Here is an 18,385-nt window from a genome sequence, read left to right on the forward strand (position 1 = left end):
TGACCTGGCCTCCACAGTCACCGGACCTGAACCCAATCGAGATGGTTTAGGGGCGAGCTGGACCGCAGAGTGAAGGCAAAAGGGCCAACAAGTGCCAAGCATCTCTCGGGGAATTCCTTCAAGACTGTTGGAAGACCATTTCAGGTGACAACCTCTTGAAGCTCATCAGGAGAATGCCAAGAGTGTGCAAAGCAGTAATCAAAGCAAAAGGTGGCTACTTTGAAGAACCTACAATATGACATTTTTCAGTTGTTTCACACTTTTTTGTTATGTATATAATTCCATATATAATTCCACATGTGTTAATTCATAGTTTTGATGCCTTCAGTGTGAATCTACAATTTTCATAGTCATGAAAATAAAGAAAACTCTTTGAATGAGAAGGTGTGTCCAAACTTTTGGTCTGTACTGTATATAAAATTGTGTTGCTCCAACATTTTGTAAGGGGAAGTGCACGTGCCACTCAAACACCTCGAACAACTCGTTGCAGCAGCGATGTATGTCAAATCTATGTCATGTCAAACGTCTCTTTTGTCGAGCCTTTTTGATACCATCTCATATAGACTTAGGTCCTTTTATCTATAATTGTTTAATCGAAATTGTTTGGACTAAAGTGGCAATAATATTAGCTTAAAAATTAAAATTTACATTAATATTTATAATTTTACTGTCATAAGAAACTTAAGTTGTGGCCATTGCTTTACTGTGGCTATACAGCAACTTTGTATCTTCCATTTTGGTGCCATATGTTTCATTTGTGCGAGTTTATTAGAGGGACAGAGCATGTAGGACGTTTTGGAGACAAGGTGAGGGAGGCGAGATTGAGATGGTTTGGACATGTGCAGAGAGGGACATGGAGTATATCAGTAGGAGAATGCTGAGGATGAAACTACCAGGAAGGAGGAAAAGAGGAAGGTCTATGGATTTGTTGAAGGAAGACATGCAGGTAGTTGGTGTGACAGAGGCAGATGTGGAGGACAGGGGGGGTCGGTGGAGACGGATGATCCGCTGTGGCGACCCCTGATAGGAGAAGCCGAAAGAAGAAGATGTTTCATTTGTGTATGTGAATTTATTTTGACACTTTAAAAAATGTTTATTAAAACAAGCAAAAAACCTCCAGACACTGAGTATGTCTTTACTGATTGCCTAAGGACATTTGGGGTGAAAGCAAATTGAAATTTTAAAGTCCTAAAAAAAACACAAAACTATCTAGACCATGCCTCACACGAGAGAAAAGAGATGAGACGAAAATGTGCAATTTGAGGGCTTGATGGATGACGCTGGAGGTTTGAGTGGCAGGTCTAGGCATGCTGAATGGACTCTGTGGAGACTAAGAGGACTGATGTTGTGATGCTGATGCCAGCACTTTTCGTCAGCCTAAGTAATGCATGCCCTGGCAGGTGGACCCCCCCAGAGAGAATATGTGAGATGAGCTCAAATGTGATTAAAAGATGATGCATAATTATCCTAACTATTTGATCCTTCTCACTGCATTCCCATTCCAGAGTTAATTTATTTTTTTATTGATAAGGAAACAGGATCTCAAAAATATCCTCACTTCCAGATCTCTTCTGCTGCATTAATGATAGATCCAAACCAGCCTGTTAGAATGGAAATAACCCAAAACAAACAAAATGACAAGTGTGTGTGTGTGTGTGTGTGTGTGTGTGTGTGTGTGTGTGTGTGTGTACAAGCCTACAGGTCGTAACAACACTGAGCATGCGTGTAGTTAACATTATTTATTTACCAGAGGGTTATGATAGGCGTCGGTGGAAATGACCCACACAACGATAGAATTACAAACGTGTAATTTATTCATTTTTTTTCGCGCGCGCGCCCCCGTGAGCGAATGCGCGTGCACGTTTATTTCATTGTTGGTTTATATAATACATGGGAATATAATTGTACGCGCGGTGTAAGTGCGTGAACGCGCGTTCATGTTTTAATAAAATTGATTTATCTAATGTATGCATTTGTTGCATATATATATATATATATATATATATATATATATATATATATATATATATATATATATATATATATATATATATACTCCACGTTTTTACGAACACCGACGCCGAACGTCACGCGAGAGAAAAAACAAAAACAAAAAAATTGTCAAAAGAATTGCACGCGCACGGGCATTGCACAGGCGCGCTCCACGGGACGTCGGTGCGTGCGAATGCGCGTGCACGTCTTCCTTCCCTTTTCCTCCTCCTTCCCCTCCTCCCTTTTTTTTTCACGTGACCTCCTCCGTCCATTCCCATGGCTCGGATTACAGCCCCGGCTCAGTGCAGCAGTAGCAGTATCGCGCGCGCGCTCCCGCCGCAGCGTCCCCGACTCACGCGCTCAGTCCGCGCTCTCCGCTCCGGCGAACGCACCGTCGCGTCTCCGTCAGTCGGAAAGGATGCGCCCGTAATTCCTACGCTACCGTCTCCGAGCTTCACCTCCTCGCGCGGGGAGAAGAGGGAGTGAAAATATCTCTCTCTCTCTCTTTTCTCGTGGGAGGCGCTCAGCTCTCATTCAATCTTATTCCATCACCCCTTCTCTCTCTCTCTCTCTCTCTCTCTCTCTTTCTCTGTATCTCTTTTTGCGCATTTCCCCATCCAACGTTTTACGTGGAGGAAACCGCACCGTTATCCCAAACGGAAGGGAAATACCCACGGGCATCTGTGTTTTTTTTTTTTTTTGCAATTTCCCTTCATCTCAAATTATGGAAAACGTCAATGTGGAGACGGTGGAGAAAGAGTGCGGCGCGCTCGGTGGACTCTTCCAGGCGATCGTCAATGACATGAAGGTGGGTTTGCATGCTGCATCGGTCATAAATATGCATGCACCGTCATGCATTTGTAGGTGCATCTCCTGCAGATCTGCATCAGATTCCGTCAGTCGTCATACATCACGCACAGGCACGCGCGCATGCATGGGGTCCAATAGTGCCATATTAAAAAGGCGCAGGTGCTGAGGCGCAGGTGGGAGTTTTGATCTGAGCATTTGCATTGGTCAGAATAATTGTGGTTGGAATGAAAGTTAAAAAAAAAAAAAAAAAAAAAAAAAAAAAGATTTACGCAACATATCTTGTAAAATGCTTATGTATTGAAACTGCAATAAAAAAATAATAAAAAAGAGGAAACAATAGATTTACGCAAAACCGATGAAACTGGCACATCTGCTGCTGAATAAGCATGCACAATCCAATCTTGGTTTTGTTGTGTCTTGCAAACTGTAGAAAGTATCTAATGCTTCTCTTGATTGCTTTCACGCCCAGTTCTTTCACCAGAATGCCCAGGGCTGTGGAAGGTTTATTTATTTATTTATTTATTTATTTATTTATTTATTTATTTATTTATTTATTTATTTATTTTTTTGTCCTTCCACTTTATAGCTATATATCAGAACAATGAGCTGAAAGGTGATATATCGACCCAGAGGGTTTTGTGAACCAGTGTTCTAAATATCTATGTCCTCTCGTCCAGATGAAAAACAGTCTTCCTATTTCACCCCATGTTCTCTATTCGCGTTGGCTTCATGTTTTGACTTTGTACACACACTGATCTCCTTCAACCTGCTGGTTTCCTTGGGTTACGTGCCACCTATGCACCATTGGATTGCACAAATATTGGTCTAAACATGACATTCTGTCATTTGTTGGAATGGGTTTGTTGGACCAGGTCACTGGAGGGGTCAGGGTTTGCATTGAAACACCAGGTGATGCCAAAGTAAGGTTCCACTGGGCATTTCTGCAAACATCACAGTAGTGACAAATTAATGATCCATGTGTTTGGCCTTCAGCATATTGGTTGGTGAATTCAAGAGCTTAGATCATAGATGATGAATGGTAAATACAATGAACAATCAATACATACCCAGATGTTCTCATCTGATCTACGTCATTCAGCATCTGCCATTTTTCGATTTGATGTCTCAATCAGTGCTTGTATTCTCTATGAATATTTCTGTGACAATTTAAAGCTCTTTGGAACCCATTGTGGAGATGAAATGCTCATGAAATCAGGTGAACCTACTGCTTTGTGGCAATGTGAACACCGGGGTCACTTCTTAACCACGGGGAAGTTATTAAATGCCTTTCCGGATGCTGCAGAGATTTCTCAGAGCGTTGAGTCATCAGCCATCTGGTTTCTGTGGATGTGCGGACATCAGCACCAGTGTTTCCTTTGTTTCTATCAATGACGTTCATGCTCTGTATGCATGCATGTACAGTTCGTCTGGTTTTCTCTTGGAGTCTTCAAGCTTCGTGCCTGCGTTCCTTTGTTGCTGGGGGATGGCACCCTGAGGGCATGACTGCGCACTCCTTATTTGCGTCTGACAGCCAGCATGCTTTGGAGAAGGGCTTTGTTCTGGTGGACAGATACAGTAGGAAGTCCATGTGGCATAAATCCGTGCATTCTACGTCCAATTTTCTTTTAAAGAATGCAGATGAATGGCTGTATTGGAACCTTAAATAAAATAGGGCATATTATAAGACTCTTGTATGCATTGCCATTGAGAATATGAATTGGACCAGATGTGTTGGTGTATATGGATGACCTTGTGTGTGTATTTAAATGTATTTGCCTTGTGATGCTCACGTTGAAAAAAAAAATTGAAAAAAACATTTACAGTGAAAGAAAAATCCGATTTTAGTGCAAGAAGGAGGTCCAACCTCAAGACCCTGTGTTTAATACAATATTTGCGAAGCAGGTCTGGGGGGGTGGGGGTCTGGGGGGGTGTGGGGGGGTGGCTGGGTGTATAGTGACCGGCTGGACTAAAGGTGAATGATCCAAGCACTCATGTGTTTGCCAGCTGGACCTGCTATATATCACTCCTGTTTACATTTACAAGCCTCCTGCTGAGATGTGCATACCAGTATACAGAGCAGAAGCCCTCACACACATACACACACACACACACACACACACACACACACACACACACACACACACACACACACACACACACACACACACACACACACAAAAGCAGCTCAGCTATGTGCGGCCTGCCTAAGATGCTAGCCTTCGTCCTGCACAAGACTCCTCTGAGGTGCAGCATCGCCATCTTTTAAACCTCATGAAGGTTTACACCTACAGAGTGCACGCATATATTAGTAGGTTAGATTAGATATGGAGGCAAAAAAATATGTACATGTATATCATCTACTATAGTTAATAAATATCAGAAGAAAAGTGCTGTTTTTTTATCTAAAATTCACCATGATTACAAATGCGATACTGGTTTTATACAAAAGCTCAAAAGAAAGATTTCGCCAACAAAAATAATTCCAAACAACGCCACAGCACTGTTTTGCGTCTCTAAGCAACATGGTGGTGTTTCGTTCCTGAATGAATCACCCGTTTAATTGATTTGGTTCAATTGCACTTATGAACAGTGATTTATAATCAAACTCTTGATGTCACCCAAATGAGGATGGGTTCCCTTTTTGAGTCTGGTTCCTCTCAAGGTTTCTTCCTCATAACATCTAAAGTGGGGTTTTTCTTTGCCACAGTCGCCACGGCTGCTCATCAGGGATAAATGCACATCGTTCACCTTAACACTTAAAAATCAGTAAAGCTGCTTTGAGACAATGTCTGTTGTGAAAAGCACAATAGAAATAAACTCGACTTTTAAAAAATCTTCACTTTTTTTTAAATAATCTCAGATATCATTATTCAACATTGTATTTGTAAATACATCGAAATGCCACTTAAGATGCAGCTTCTGTTTCCTCTGAAACGGTTTTATTTTGCTTGGTTACAGCCAAAATGTCTTATTATTCTAATTTAGTGATTAATTGTAATAACTGCACTCAAAAATATGATGCACACTTTTATAAAAATCAAATCATTATCATTAAATGATTAACATTATCAAAAAATGATCAAATTAGTCTAACTATCGTTAATGAAAAAATTATAAAAAAAACAATTATCGAGATAAAATGTTTTGTCCATAACGCACACCCATACTACCACTCGTTTATTTAGTGCGTAAGGCTGCTGTATCGTTCGAGCTTGTGTTTCCTCAGATAGAAGACTTGTTTTGGAAACCAGCCAGCTCGGTTGAGGCGTTGTTGGACCTGTCAAACTCATTTCTGTCTCTTCCATCTGCTGGCTCTTGGAAAACCTCATAAAGTGTGATCATTCTATGTAGTAGAAGATGAATTTTGTCTGATTGATGGGCGTGCTTTTGTGCCCATTCCAAGAATTGTAGGATTCAATCAAAAGGTAGTTTCAGTCTTCCAGTGGCGATATTCCTAGAGCCTTTGTGCCTTTTTACACACATCACTCTTTCTCCATTCTCCTTCCAACCAGTTGCCTTTTACATGCTGTAGCTTTGTATGTGTTATGATGGTCATCAGTTTAGAGTGGCAAAAAGTCACACCGTAGACCCTTCAACTACTTCTTTGTTCAACTGAAGAGGAAGTTGCCCAGCTATGACAGCTTTAGTGCTCAAGTCTGTCTCTGTTGGAGCAAAGGTTATGAGCAGGTTCCAGATTGATTCACTATTGCGTGTGTTCTTCTTTCTGAAGGCATTTCCTGACAAGTTTTCTATGAGAATGTGAAAAATATTTGAGGTACATTGAGGTAATAATACTGTTGAACTTTGGAGATTTAGAGGCGTTAGATATGATATATGGATTGAATTCTCAAGTAAAATGTCTACCAGAGGTGTTCAATTCAAACCGTGAATTGAACGGTTTAAAGAATTGGATTTAAAGAATTGGAAATTTTTCGACATACTCCCATGCTACATTCATCACCGATCATTTATTCATCAGGGAACCACCACGATTGGGATCGTCGCTGACGGCCATCTTTGAAACTTTTACACCATTCAGATGTCTTACTGCAGCTGAGCACCACTGCACCTTCGTTCACAACTGACAATGAACACCCCTTATATTTCAGTCTATTTTGATAGCTCTCGGTTAGCGCTGATACGATTAGCGCTCTCAATATGGCTAGCATTGTGTATTCCTAAAGCATATATCTCCATCTGACACAATGTGTTAAAATGCAAGTTGATAGTTTATTAAACTTGCATCTGAGTTATATGTCTGCTTTACTCCACAATACTCATACAGTATTCCGTGTTCAATGTTTTTGTGTATTTCGCTGCTACAGCTTCGGCTACAAATAATACGTTCCAGATGGCCAATGAATGATCAGCTGTCTTTGTTGTCATCTCTGTAGACCATAGGATCCTGGCCCCTGATGCCACTGTGACCCAACTGTGAGCACTTTATTCAACGACTGACAATTCTTTTCAAGTCTCTTTCTGCAAGAAAAATTACATTTTGTTGTCAGGCAAAAGGATACACATATTCACTGGGTTATTTCTTCATTGGACTTCTGCCAATCTCTCTGTGCCTTAGTCACTGTCCAGTGACTAACACGAAGGTGGACTCGTTTAAACAGAAACGATTAACAGATTATGATTAAAGTCATAGAGTGATAGAAAGAGTGGGGGTGGAGGTGGAGCAGTTTTCCATTGTGGGTGTTTTTTATAAAAAATTTTACACTATTTAGAATAAATGTGAAAATGTGAGTTTGCTTCTAAAAACACTCCACGCCCACACTTTCGTTTTAAATCGTTTCCCAAAAGTCCAAACTGCGACACAAAAACGTTTTTTTCACATTTTTGTTGACTTTCATCTCAGTGTGGACAGAAGGCCAAAACGGAGAGAAAAAAAATACAAGCAGAAGTACAGATACAAATTATTCAACAGACTGTGGTCAAAGTTAAAGTACTGACTACACATTTTCACTCAAGTTAAAGGACAGAGCTCTGTGCTCTGACATGTACTTAAGTAAAAAGTAGCCTCAGGTGATCAGGTAGATCAGGTGATCAAGAATGTCTCTGTTCTCAGTCATGTTTATATCACCGACTCCCTATGTCTCATCCACGTTAACTCCAGACTTCTTGTTGCCTTCTGCCTGCTAATTGTTAGCTTCGTAAACTAGCCTACGTCTGTGTTGCGTAAAAGTGGGGCTGAAAACGGTGCTCAGTATAGTGCTCAAAATATTGAATAATGTCACCAAACAAATTAAAACTAAAGTTATGAGCCTGGTTTCAAAATGTAGGAAGTAGAAAGTACGGATATTTGTGTAAAAAAATGTAGTGTGAAAGTAAAAAAAGTGAGGTAAAGTACTTATACCTGTACTGATACATCCTTGAAAGTACTGATATCTACTTAAGTACAGTAATTAATTATTTGTACTTTGTTACTTCCCACCGCTGTATATAAAATTTACTTATGTATAAGGTCAGCCTCAAATCTGGCTACTTGTTAAAAACCTTTTAGTTCTTGAAGGATGTAAAATTTCAGCAATTTTTTTTTAGGTTTCTTGACTGTAATTAAGTTTGAATGCTTTATTTGTTTTAATTAGTACATTTTGTTGTAAAGCACTTTAATGGCTCGTTATAAAAGGGGCCAAATAAATAAACTTTGATTGAAATTCTTATATTAAAAAAATGTACAAAGAAAATTCGAACACAAAGCACGAATGGAGTGTTTAAATGTGAGTCAAAATACAAATTTCTGATTTTAAATCTCATTTTACATTTGACTAATATTAAATATTTAAAATAAAAAATCCGATCGAGCTTTGCAAGAAAATATTGGACCTGTGTCAAAAAAAAAAAAAAAAAAAAAAAAAAGGAATTGGTGGGCAATGTACATAAATGCATCCTAAAATGAAGAGCAAAAACTCTTTCAAAATCAAGAAAAAAATTAATAAATGATTTATGCCGAATATTTAATTGGGGCTAACGATGTTGATCAAACTCAGCACCACAAGGCATTGACATTATGTTTGGTTTTCATTAGCGTGGTGAAATGCGTATACTCCCTTGTTCATAAATTATGCAGCGAAGTCTTCTTTTCCCCCGACAACAACTTACTGCTGTCTGCTAATGTAAAGCAAGTGTGGATTTGCCCAACGCTGTGTTTTAGCAACCCAATGCACAGTAGGAGATCTGTTATCACCATCCCTGCTATACTGTTCCAGCTCATGTGACTAAAGACTATAGCTTCTGTTTATGCACTTGTACACACTGCATTGAAACTAATTTTAGCAACAAATGCCTTTTTTCTTTTTTATTCTCATTTTTGTTGTTGTTGAGTGAACTGGTTTAGTATCTGGAGCAATGGAATCAGGCTGGTGTGGTTTCGCTCATGTTTCCCTAGCTTGTCCTGAAATCAATAGGTAAGAAGGAAGACATTAAGCGGAGTAGTAAGCTATAAGCTATTCATTTTTTTTTCCTTTGAAAAAAAATGAGTCATTTGAGTCCTGACAGAATTTGTCTTTTAAATTCTCAGGCAATGGCTGCTCAATAGCTTTTCATTAGTGGAGAAATAAGCGGAGAGACACTCTTTGTTTGGAAAGATAAGTGATTGTAAAGTCCTTTCAGAGCGTACAGACATGAAGCGGGTGTGCAATGATTTCTGCAGTGAGAACATTAGAAACATTCATCAATGCTCAGTTTATTTGATCTGATTTTCTGGAAATAGGATGACGATGTATAGTACTGTTTGTCACATGATTTATAAAACATGGTAGAAATGAATAAAAAGTTCTTGCTGTATTGTATAAGTCACTCCATATGTGTTGCTAAATATATTCCTATGTATGTATGTATGTATATATTAGCTTGAACTTATACTGTTTCTTATTTTAATTATGATTATTATTAGAACATGAACAATATAATTTCACAAAGACTTTTTTTTTTTGAAGAAAAAAGTGTTTTTATGTATTTAATGGAGGTTTTTTGCTTTCTTAATGAGGTCTACTTGGCATCCTTTCTAAAGGAAAAGCCTTCGATGATTAGAAGAAATTTTTGTTTTGTATGAATTTAGTCCAGCACTATTTTAATGCTCTTTACTTGATCTTGCTGGTAAAATCCAGCAATGTGAAAGGGAAAAGGTTTCTTTTTTCAGAAATGGTTCCAAGTAGCCACCATAAGGACAAATGGAAATCAATAAAAGAAAACCTCACGCTACCATACTAGCAGTTTCTAATTGGGTTTATATTGCTCCTGAGATTTAAATATGAATAATGCTCTGAATACTAACTCAGAACCTTAACCACTGGGACAACGCTATACAAATAGTGAGCTATACAATTGTCAGAAGCAGCAGTCGAACCCACGGCAAAAAGAAAAACTGTGGTAACTTCTGAATTAAAAGTTGTTTCAAACAGTCAGGCAGTACTTGTCAGCTACTCAGTTGTATAAATGAGATAATTGTATTTTGCTCGAGGGATGGGTTCCAACTACAAGTTTACGTCTTTTTTGGGTTGTCTCTTTTTGTAAATCTTTAGGATTCTATGTGGAACTATATGGAAGAAAAGAGGGGTTTCTTCCCATTTTCTATTTTTTTGCTTAAGGCTGTTCTAATGTAGTGTTTGCTTAGTATATTGGTGGTCTGATGGTCATTTTATACATCATCATTAATCAATCTGATTGTATCTCTGAGCATTTAGAGTTCTATTGTTCTCCAATAGCTCTTCCTGAAATACAGGCCATGACAAAGGCAACTCCGATTAACACCTTTCTCTCCTGCTATTTCTCTTTTTTTACTCTTGTCATGTCTTTCTTCAAGAATTAGCCACAAAATGCCTTTCAAGATCATTTCCTGCATTTTTTTTTTAGCTAGTTGCTTATTATGCATTCAATTTGATTTGGTTCCTTAAGAAAGTATGCATTTATATAAAGATAGGTGGAGATTATATTTCTCACATGGATGTTTCCCTCATATATCTTCTATTTAGGCTGAAAATGTCCTCAATATAAAATTGTGATTATATGACTGTCACTGCAGAATTTAAGTGCCTTAGAACGTCTTCTCATCTGGGAATTCTGATGCATCATAGCATTTTTTTTGTAGTCCTTTGGGAATCAATTGATGTTTAGATCGGGAATCATTCTGGCAAAAAATTTTTATTTATGTAGCTGGACTGTGCTTGATCAATAGGCATGGATTATGCAAATTTTGAGTATTTAAAAAAACAAAAAAACAAGTAACGATTGTTGTATGAATTTAGAATATTTCGATTTTACCATGTAATTTAGTAACATCAACATTGTTTGTGTATACAAATGCTTAATGCTAAGCAACTAAAAAGAGATATCTGGATCTTTTTTCTGCCAATATTTTTTTATTTATTACCCTTTTGGCTGCTTTTGTCCTGATTGAAATACACTTGTAATACATTTTCCAACCAAGCAGTTCATGTATATATCCGTCCATGTACTGTAGATCTGAACAGAGAGGGTGTGACTCATTCACATACTTACCCAATACTTTGTGACCCGTTTTGGCAAATCAGGATAGAGACATGAAGAACACAAAGAGGATGATAGGATAGAGCAGGAGTGAAAATGAGCTTGGCTTGAGGGATTGCTTGGCTCTGGGATTAGATGGTGAATATGCTAATGAGGCACGAACGAGGATCTGGACACGGAGGGAGTCGGCCGAGTCGCTCTATCCTCTTATCTCTTTCTCGCAAGCCCTCTTCAGTGCGATGGACCTCAGGCCTGAACACCAGAATAGAACACTTCAAACAGTCTGGGTGTGTGTTTTAGGGTTCCACTGGGGATATCGCTCCACCGGATTCCGAGCGAAATGTCTGACATCAAACGCGTCAGTGAGACGGCAGATCAAACGAGATGACTCCAGTTTAGTGCCATCACCATTGACTGTGTTCAGCCCCACATCGGTTCTACCGCCTCATTGTTCGTATCTTTTATTCGATTTAATGCGAAGCGTCAGATGATTTATGTTTAATGCAAATTCAGAGTGCTTGCCCTGTGGCCATATTTGTATTTTCCCATTAAACTCCCTCTTCTTTATTTTATTGTAATTACTATTCCAAAATAATTTTGATAGACTGCTTTGTTTTGGTCTTTCGCTTTCTTTTACTTCCACTACCACTCACTTTCTCAGTTTTTTGAGCAACATTTACATATATAGCATCGTATTTTACAACAGATCTCGCCACTTAGAACAGAGCAGTTGAGGGTTAAGGGCCTTGCTCAAGGACCCAGCAGTGGTAGTTTGATGGTGCTGGGAGTTGAACTCATGCTCTTCTGATCCACGGTCCAACGCCTTCACCACTGAGCTACCACATGTCTGTCTTATATATTTTGAATCTAAATACTTTGTACAATACATACATCCTTGAAAAAAATCATTTATCTGAACAACAATTAAATTAACTATATGATATTAAGATGAGATAATCGTTTTATTTTTTTTCTTTATATTTTTTCTTTTTTTTTAAATCACAGAGACAAATTATATGGTTTGAACCCAATGCATGCAATATTAATGCGAGCTCATGACTTTGACCTTTAACCACTGGTTTTAATATTTGGGTCAGTGTGTTTTCTGGTGTTGACCCTCATTTATTATTCTTGTGCATTGATTTCCACAATGGATGTCCACAATGTTGCTTGGTTTAACCTCATTAAAACACACATTATAGTACACTGTATCTGCGGAACATTGAGTAACCTAAAATCCTCAGAAGTGTTTCAATTAGTTAAACTGAGCTTTAAATTGGCCAAAAACTGGCTTGGTTCTCCATAATTTTGTATTCCCAAGTGAGTTGAATATTTAATTATTGGTTTTCCACCCTTTGGCTGTAATTCTTTTATCATACATCATATTCCTTCTTTTTAGATAAAAAAATCATTGCCCTCTTTGTTCTCCTGCCTTCCATTATCTCCCAGTCCACCCCTCCATAAAGTGTTAAAGGCTCAGGGGTATGTTGTTGTGCTGATGCAGGAGGGGGTACAGTCGTGTTGGGGTGGAAAGGCGAGATGGAGGAGGACACGTCTCAGTTTTAGGGGATGCCGTTTGTGAATTCTGACCTCCAGCTGTGTTCTCGACGAAGGTTAATTTCACCCCTCAGCACACTTCCTGCACCACTAACAAAGAACAGCCTGATCAAACATACCTCCTCGTCTTTCTTCGCAGGTACACACAGCAAAAGATTAGTCTAGATTGTGTACGTTTCCTTATTGCGATACGTCTTGTTGCGGACAGTAATTAATCCATGATGCTAATCAGGAGTGTGTTCTGATTGTGATCCGAATTTCATACTGTGTTTTTGGGACATCCTGAGGTACCGCTGTCCTTTATAGCATGTCACAGGGAGCACTGTGCCCTCTTTGTTTCCGCGGTAACAAGGCAGATCCTTATCATGGGACTCTTCTTCCTGCAGGCTAAATCAACCCCTCCGACCCACACACTGCACACAGGATGTGTAAATCACACATAACATTACTACACTTGCCTCTGATTTACGATGCGATTTGGACTACAATGTTCAGAGACTACAATGTTATCAGGATTCTTGTAAACTCGGATCTGCATAGCCTTTACGTGAACCTTTATTCTGTTGCAGTGTTCATATCCGGTCTGGGAGGACTTCAGTGCCAAGGCTACCAAGCTGCATGCCCAGCTCAGGTGCGTGCCATCTATCACCTGTCATTATAAACCGAAGTCTCATTATTGTAAGGTGAGGAAAGAAAATGTCATTATTTCATAACATTTTTGTTCTCTGTCTGCTTTTTTAGAACCACCGTGCTTGCAGCAGTGGCTTTTCTGGATGCTTTTCAAAAGGTGGCAGACATGGCAACCAATACACGAGGTAGGACTGGCTGTTCTGATGTTTTGTCAACTGCTGTCCGATTGTGAAAGGGGATTTGGATTTTCCAAAATTAGGAATTTTAGAAAGATCAGTCTGTAGTCTCTAATGGAGGGCCCAAACACAATAAGCTCTCATTTTCTTGTCAGCAACTCACATTTACAATTAAAAAACCAATTAGAGGTGAGCCTTATAGCATGGAGCCTCATCATTGGACAATTGACTATAAGACCCATGGGGAAGATCATGATTGCAATATGAAGTCTCCAGTTTTGCTTTGTATTTTTGTCTTTTATGGGTTCATGCAATCTGCACTATGACTTGACAATATTCTGTGTTCAAAATCTATTTATTTGTAATTCCTGTGCAAGTTCATGTTTATTATATCCACTCTTGTTTTTCACAAATGGTTTCTTATCACTTCTGATGCCGTTTTAATGGGTGCGACGCTTACGTGGAATTAAATAAATAACTAATAAAGTACACAGAATAATAAAGGGTATTTCAACAAGTATTAGGTTATGTGAATCTGCATTCTGGGCTGGAAAATAATTAGTCACTTCTTCTACTTCATATCATTCTACAATTTTTTTAATGATCATATATATATATAATATGGCAGACCTAAGGAAAGATGGCAGTCCAAACAAACAAACAGGAGAGATTATGCAAAATCCTTGATGATAGAGGGAACAAATCCATTTATACAATCCATTACTTGTTAGAGATTTGGCCAAAAACGCTTAAAATACCACACTGACGTCATTATGAGATGGAAATGAGTCAAGGCTTATTTCAAGGCCTCCAGTTGCCTCGCTGTGGCACATATCTTACCCCACCCCTGCAGGAACTCTGCGTTCGATGCTTTTTATGTGCATGAGAATGGGTTTATGTAGTTGTGGATATAAATGGAATATTATATGTGGTTGGCGATCCAGAGGATCATTCACGCATTACAATTTGTTTTTTTAAAAACCGAGTGTTACCATTAGAACCTCTGGCTTTCACTTAAGAAGGTTTTTTTGGCCCAGATAGTGATACTCATTGTTCTAAAAGTGCTGTTTGTGTTTGAACCATTTAGCTGAAGTTGAAGGAGCATTTTGACACTTGGTGACAAAAATGAATGAAAAATTCTTGTGTTTGAAAGAACTACATGATGCGTATGGGCAAGAACAAAGTCTTGAGAGAGAGAGAGAGAGAGAGAGAGAGAGAGAGAGAGAGAGAGAGATTGTGGGTTATTTTTGGCCTAGTCAGTCATTGTTATGAAATGGAGCCCGAGATCCTTTAGGGAAACTTGCTGATGAAAAAGCTGGCGGTAAGGAAAACACTAAAAACCACTTACGTCCTTAATAGACTGCCTTCTTTCCTTAGGTCTGCCATTTGTTTTTTTTCTTGTCGTCTCTTTTTAAGCTGCCTAAGGTTAGGAAAATATATATATATATATATATATATATATATATATATATATATATATATATATATATATATATATATATATATATCCTGTCTCACTAAACATGTGTATATGAAACTGAGGAAGTGGGTTAAGGAAATGCAGAGAGGCCCAGAGATTTTAATGAGGTTACAAGCTTATCCTGTACAAACTCCTAAAGCAGCGAGGGGTTTGTCTGACCTGCAGACCAAGACTGCTGGGAAATGAAGGATGCTGAGAAGTAAGAAGAACGAATATGGAAGGAAGTGCTCATTAAAACAGCCAGGGGTGGAGAAAGGTAGAGCATCATTGCTCATTCTTTATCAGTATTTTGGAGATTCAGCTCGAGTTAGAGTCAGGATATAGCGATGCTAAGTTTAGAGTAAAACAGTGGTGGGACTCACAGACCATCATAATCAATGCTAGCTGTTATAATAAAGTCTATGAAAATTAATTGATAGCTAATGGAGTCTGTGGCAGCAAATTCACTATATGGAAAAAAGATTTGTTTGCTTTTTGAACATCTCATTTCACATTTTGTCCCATTTGCTGTTAAAACCTTCAAAGTTTTGCAAAAATGTTTTACTAGATTTTGGAGTGTTCTGGTGGAGATTTGTGCTCATTCAGCCACCAGAACCTTAGTGAGGGCAGGGACTGATAAAGAGGAAGGATGCTTGGAGATTATTTCGAAGGTGTAGAGGAGGGTAAAGGTCAGATCTCTGTAGCAGGGCCCTCAAGAGCTTCAACTTCAACCCATATTTTACTTCACTACCTTACTTTACTAATATTCTGGTTTAAATGGCCCTTAAATCTTCATAAGTACACTCCAAAATCTAGTGCAACATCTTCCCATCTTACTGTTAAGGTTTCTTCCTCATACTATCTTAGGAAGATTGCTCTTTCCCCTTTCGCCACTGTTTCTCTTATTAGTGATAAACTTATAGGGGTTAAATTATAATGCAAAGATTTATGTTCGTAATAAATGTAATTCTGTTATGCTGCTTTCAGATAACATTTATTGTCAAAAGTGATGAATTGTTTGTACAAAATGAAATTTTTGAATATTGCTCACCTTCACATAAAAATCAAAAAATAAATACAATCAAAGTCACATACACATTCCTAGCAAGTATGACATGCTTTTTACGAAATGCTTTTTACATCTTTCATTTATTACATGTCCATGGAAATAGAAATGGAAATAAAATACAAGAGAAATATAAAAATATAAGGTATAAAAGTAAGATATAAAAATATATTAAAATTATTTTCCACTCACCTTTTGCACATCAGTTAGTCTTCAAACCTGGTAAATCTTCGCAATCTAATTGGACCACAATTGACTAATTCTAGCTAAAGCTAAGTTTCTAAACTTTTCCTTATTAACAATTAGCATATGAGTTTATATTCACAAAAATCTGACAAACATTATAAAGATAGTTTGGTGGGATGTGGGATAAAATCATACCTCATCTTGGTCTCAGGATTCGCCGTTGTCCTTTGTTCGCCTTCATTTTGTTTCTTTCACGAAAGCTGCGGTGGAACTAACGGAGCAAAAACCACATGACGTAACGCGGATTTGAGATTGAACCGAATTTAGCTTTTGCTTTTACTTATCTCCAGAAAGATCTGTGCGTCTCTGGTCATTTTATAGGGCCAGCTATTAAGGCTCATGTAATACTTTGATTTGATCATGTGACCCGATAAATAATTGCTCTGGATGCTGGGAACGACATCAGAGAGAGAGAGAGAGAGAGAGAGAGAGGAAGAAGAAAAAAGAGAGAGAGATTTATGCTTGAGATTAAACAGCCTGGAAGAACAAGTCAGAGAGAAAGTTCGAGATAGAAACAAAAACAAAACCGAGACAGCGAAGAAAAATGAAGGTAAAGTCAGTGTGTTATAAAGCATAGACAGCTTTATTTTGCAATTCTACGAGCAGCTGGATACAAAGTCTTAAAAGGTCCTTGACAGCAAGATCTAAGATGAACAAGATAATATTCAAGCAAATGGCTGATTTGTACACACATGGTGGCACAATGGTTAATCCTCTAGGCTGATCGGATTGTCTTGAGTTCATATCTCAGCACAACCAAACTACCACTGCTGGGCCCTTGAGCAAGGCCCTTAAAACCTGAATGTTTTACTGGTGGTTTGATCACAAGTGGAATTCTATTTTGTTTTGTTAGTAGCAGCATTGCCAGAAGAAACCATAAGCAAAATACAAGCTAATGCTAACCACAAACTCAAGCGGCACGATTATTTATAGATATCTACCATCATTTCCTAATTAAATAGTCGGGCACTCACTTACAGCAAAGATTGGTCAGTAATGCCTTCCTTGTGCCGTCATCTTTTCATGTGCCATTGTGCAGATTTTGCTCAGATGATCATGTTTCATGTGCTTTCAACAATCACTCATGTGAGTTAGGATTAAAATACGCATCAGTCTTTCACAAATGCATCTCTGATCAACACAGGGCACAGACCAAAATAAAAGCAATTAGCCATACGTGGTTCTTCTTCAAACTGTTACCACAACATTAGAAACACACAATTGTGTAAGATATCTGTGGCTGTAGTAGCATGAAAGTTTCCAGCCAGCTCTATAAAGATATGCTTTACAAGGGTCATAGTAGAGGTACAATAAAATTAGATTTTGAGTGACCTGCTATAGAGCTCTGACCTCATTCATATTGAATATCTTAGGGATTAGAATGCAGTTTTACATTAGAACCTGACTTTACTAACACCCTTGTGGCTGAATTATAAAAAAAAAAAAAAACTTTATTTATCTCACAGAGAAATTTAAATTCTTTGCATATCCCAGCGATGTACGAATGGTCAGCCACAGTACAGCGCCCCTGTAGCACACAGCGTTAAGGGCCTTGCTTAAGGGCCCCAAAAGTGGCAGCTTGGCTATACCAGGGCTTAAACCTCCAACCTTCTGATCAGCAACCCAGAGCCTAAAACTGTGCTACTTCCTCCCAAGCACAAATTTTCACAAACCCACTTCAGAATCTAGTGGAACATCTTCAGGGAAGAGTGGAGGCAGTAAATAGGGGCTAAATATGCAATGGGATGTTCAAAATCACATACCAGTGTTATGGTCAGGTGTCCACAAACCTTTCCTCATATAGTGAGGAACAAATTGCATTTTTTCTGGACATTTTGTAACTTCACTGTAATATAATCAATATTTTATATTACATAGAATATAGCACACTATAGAATATATATATATATATATATATATATACACTGTATACATATTAAATGGTGTAATTCTGATTTA

At 38.3% G+C, this 18,385-nt stretch overlaps 1 protein-coding gene across 2 annotated transcripts in view; it reads left to right on the forward strand.

Moving 5' to 3' along the window:
• Positions 1-2,249: 2,249 nt before the first annotated feature.
• Positions 2,250-18,385, forward strand: part of mtss1lb (MTSS I-BAR domain containing 2b) — a 78,886-nt gene continuing 62,750 nt past the window's right edge. Inside the window, exons 1-3 of one of the 2 annotated variants that reach the window (XM_083549935.1) lie at positions 2,250-2,800; positions 13,419-13,480; positions 13,591-13,664. In XM_083549935.1, the coding sequence (XP_083406061.1) occupies positions 2,717-2,800; positions 13,419-13,480; positions 13,591-13,664 (220 nt within the window). In that variant the 5' untranslated portion in view covers positions 2,250-2,716. The remainder of the gene's footprint in view (positions 2,801-13,418; positions 13,481-13,590; positions 13,665-18,385) is intronic. The other variant, XM_083549934.1, reaches the window with a different exon arrangement.

This window comes from Silurus aristotelis (assembly GCF_946808225.1).
Source record: "Silurus aristotelis genome assembly, chromosome: 9".
NCBI classification, from domain to species: Eukaryota; Metazoa; Chordata; class Actinopteri; order Siluriformes; family Siluridae; genus Silurus; species Silurus aristotelis.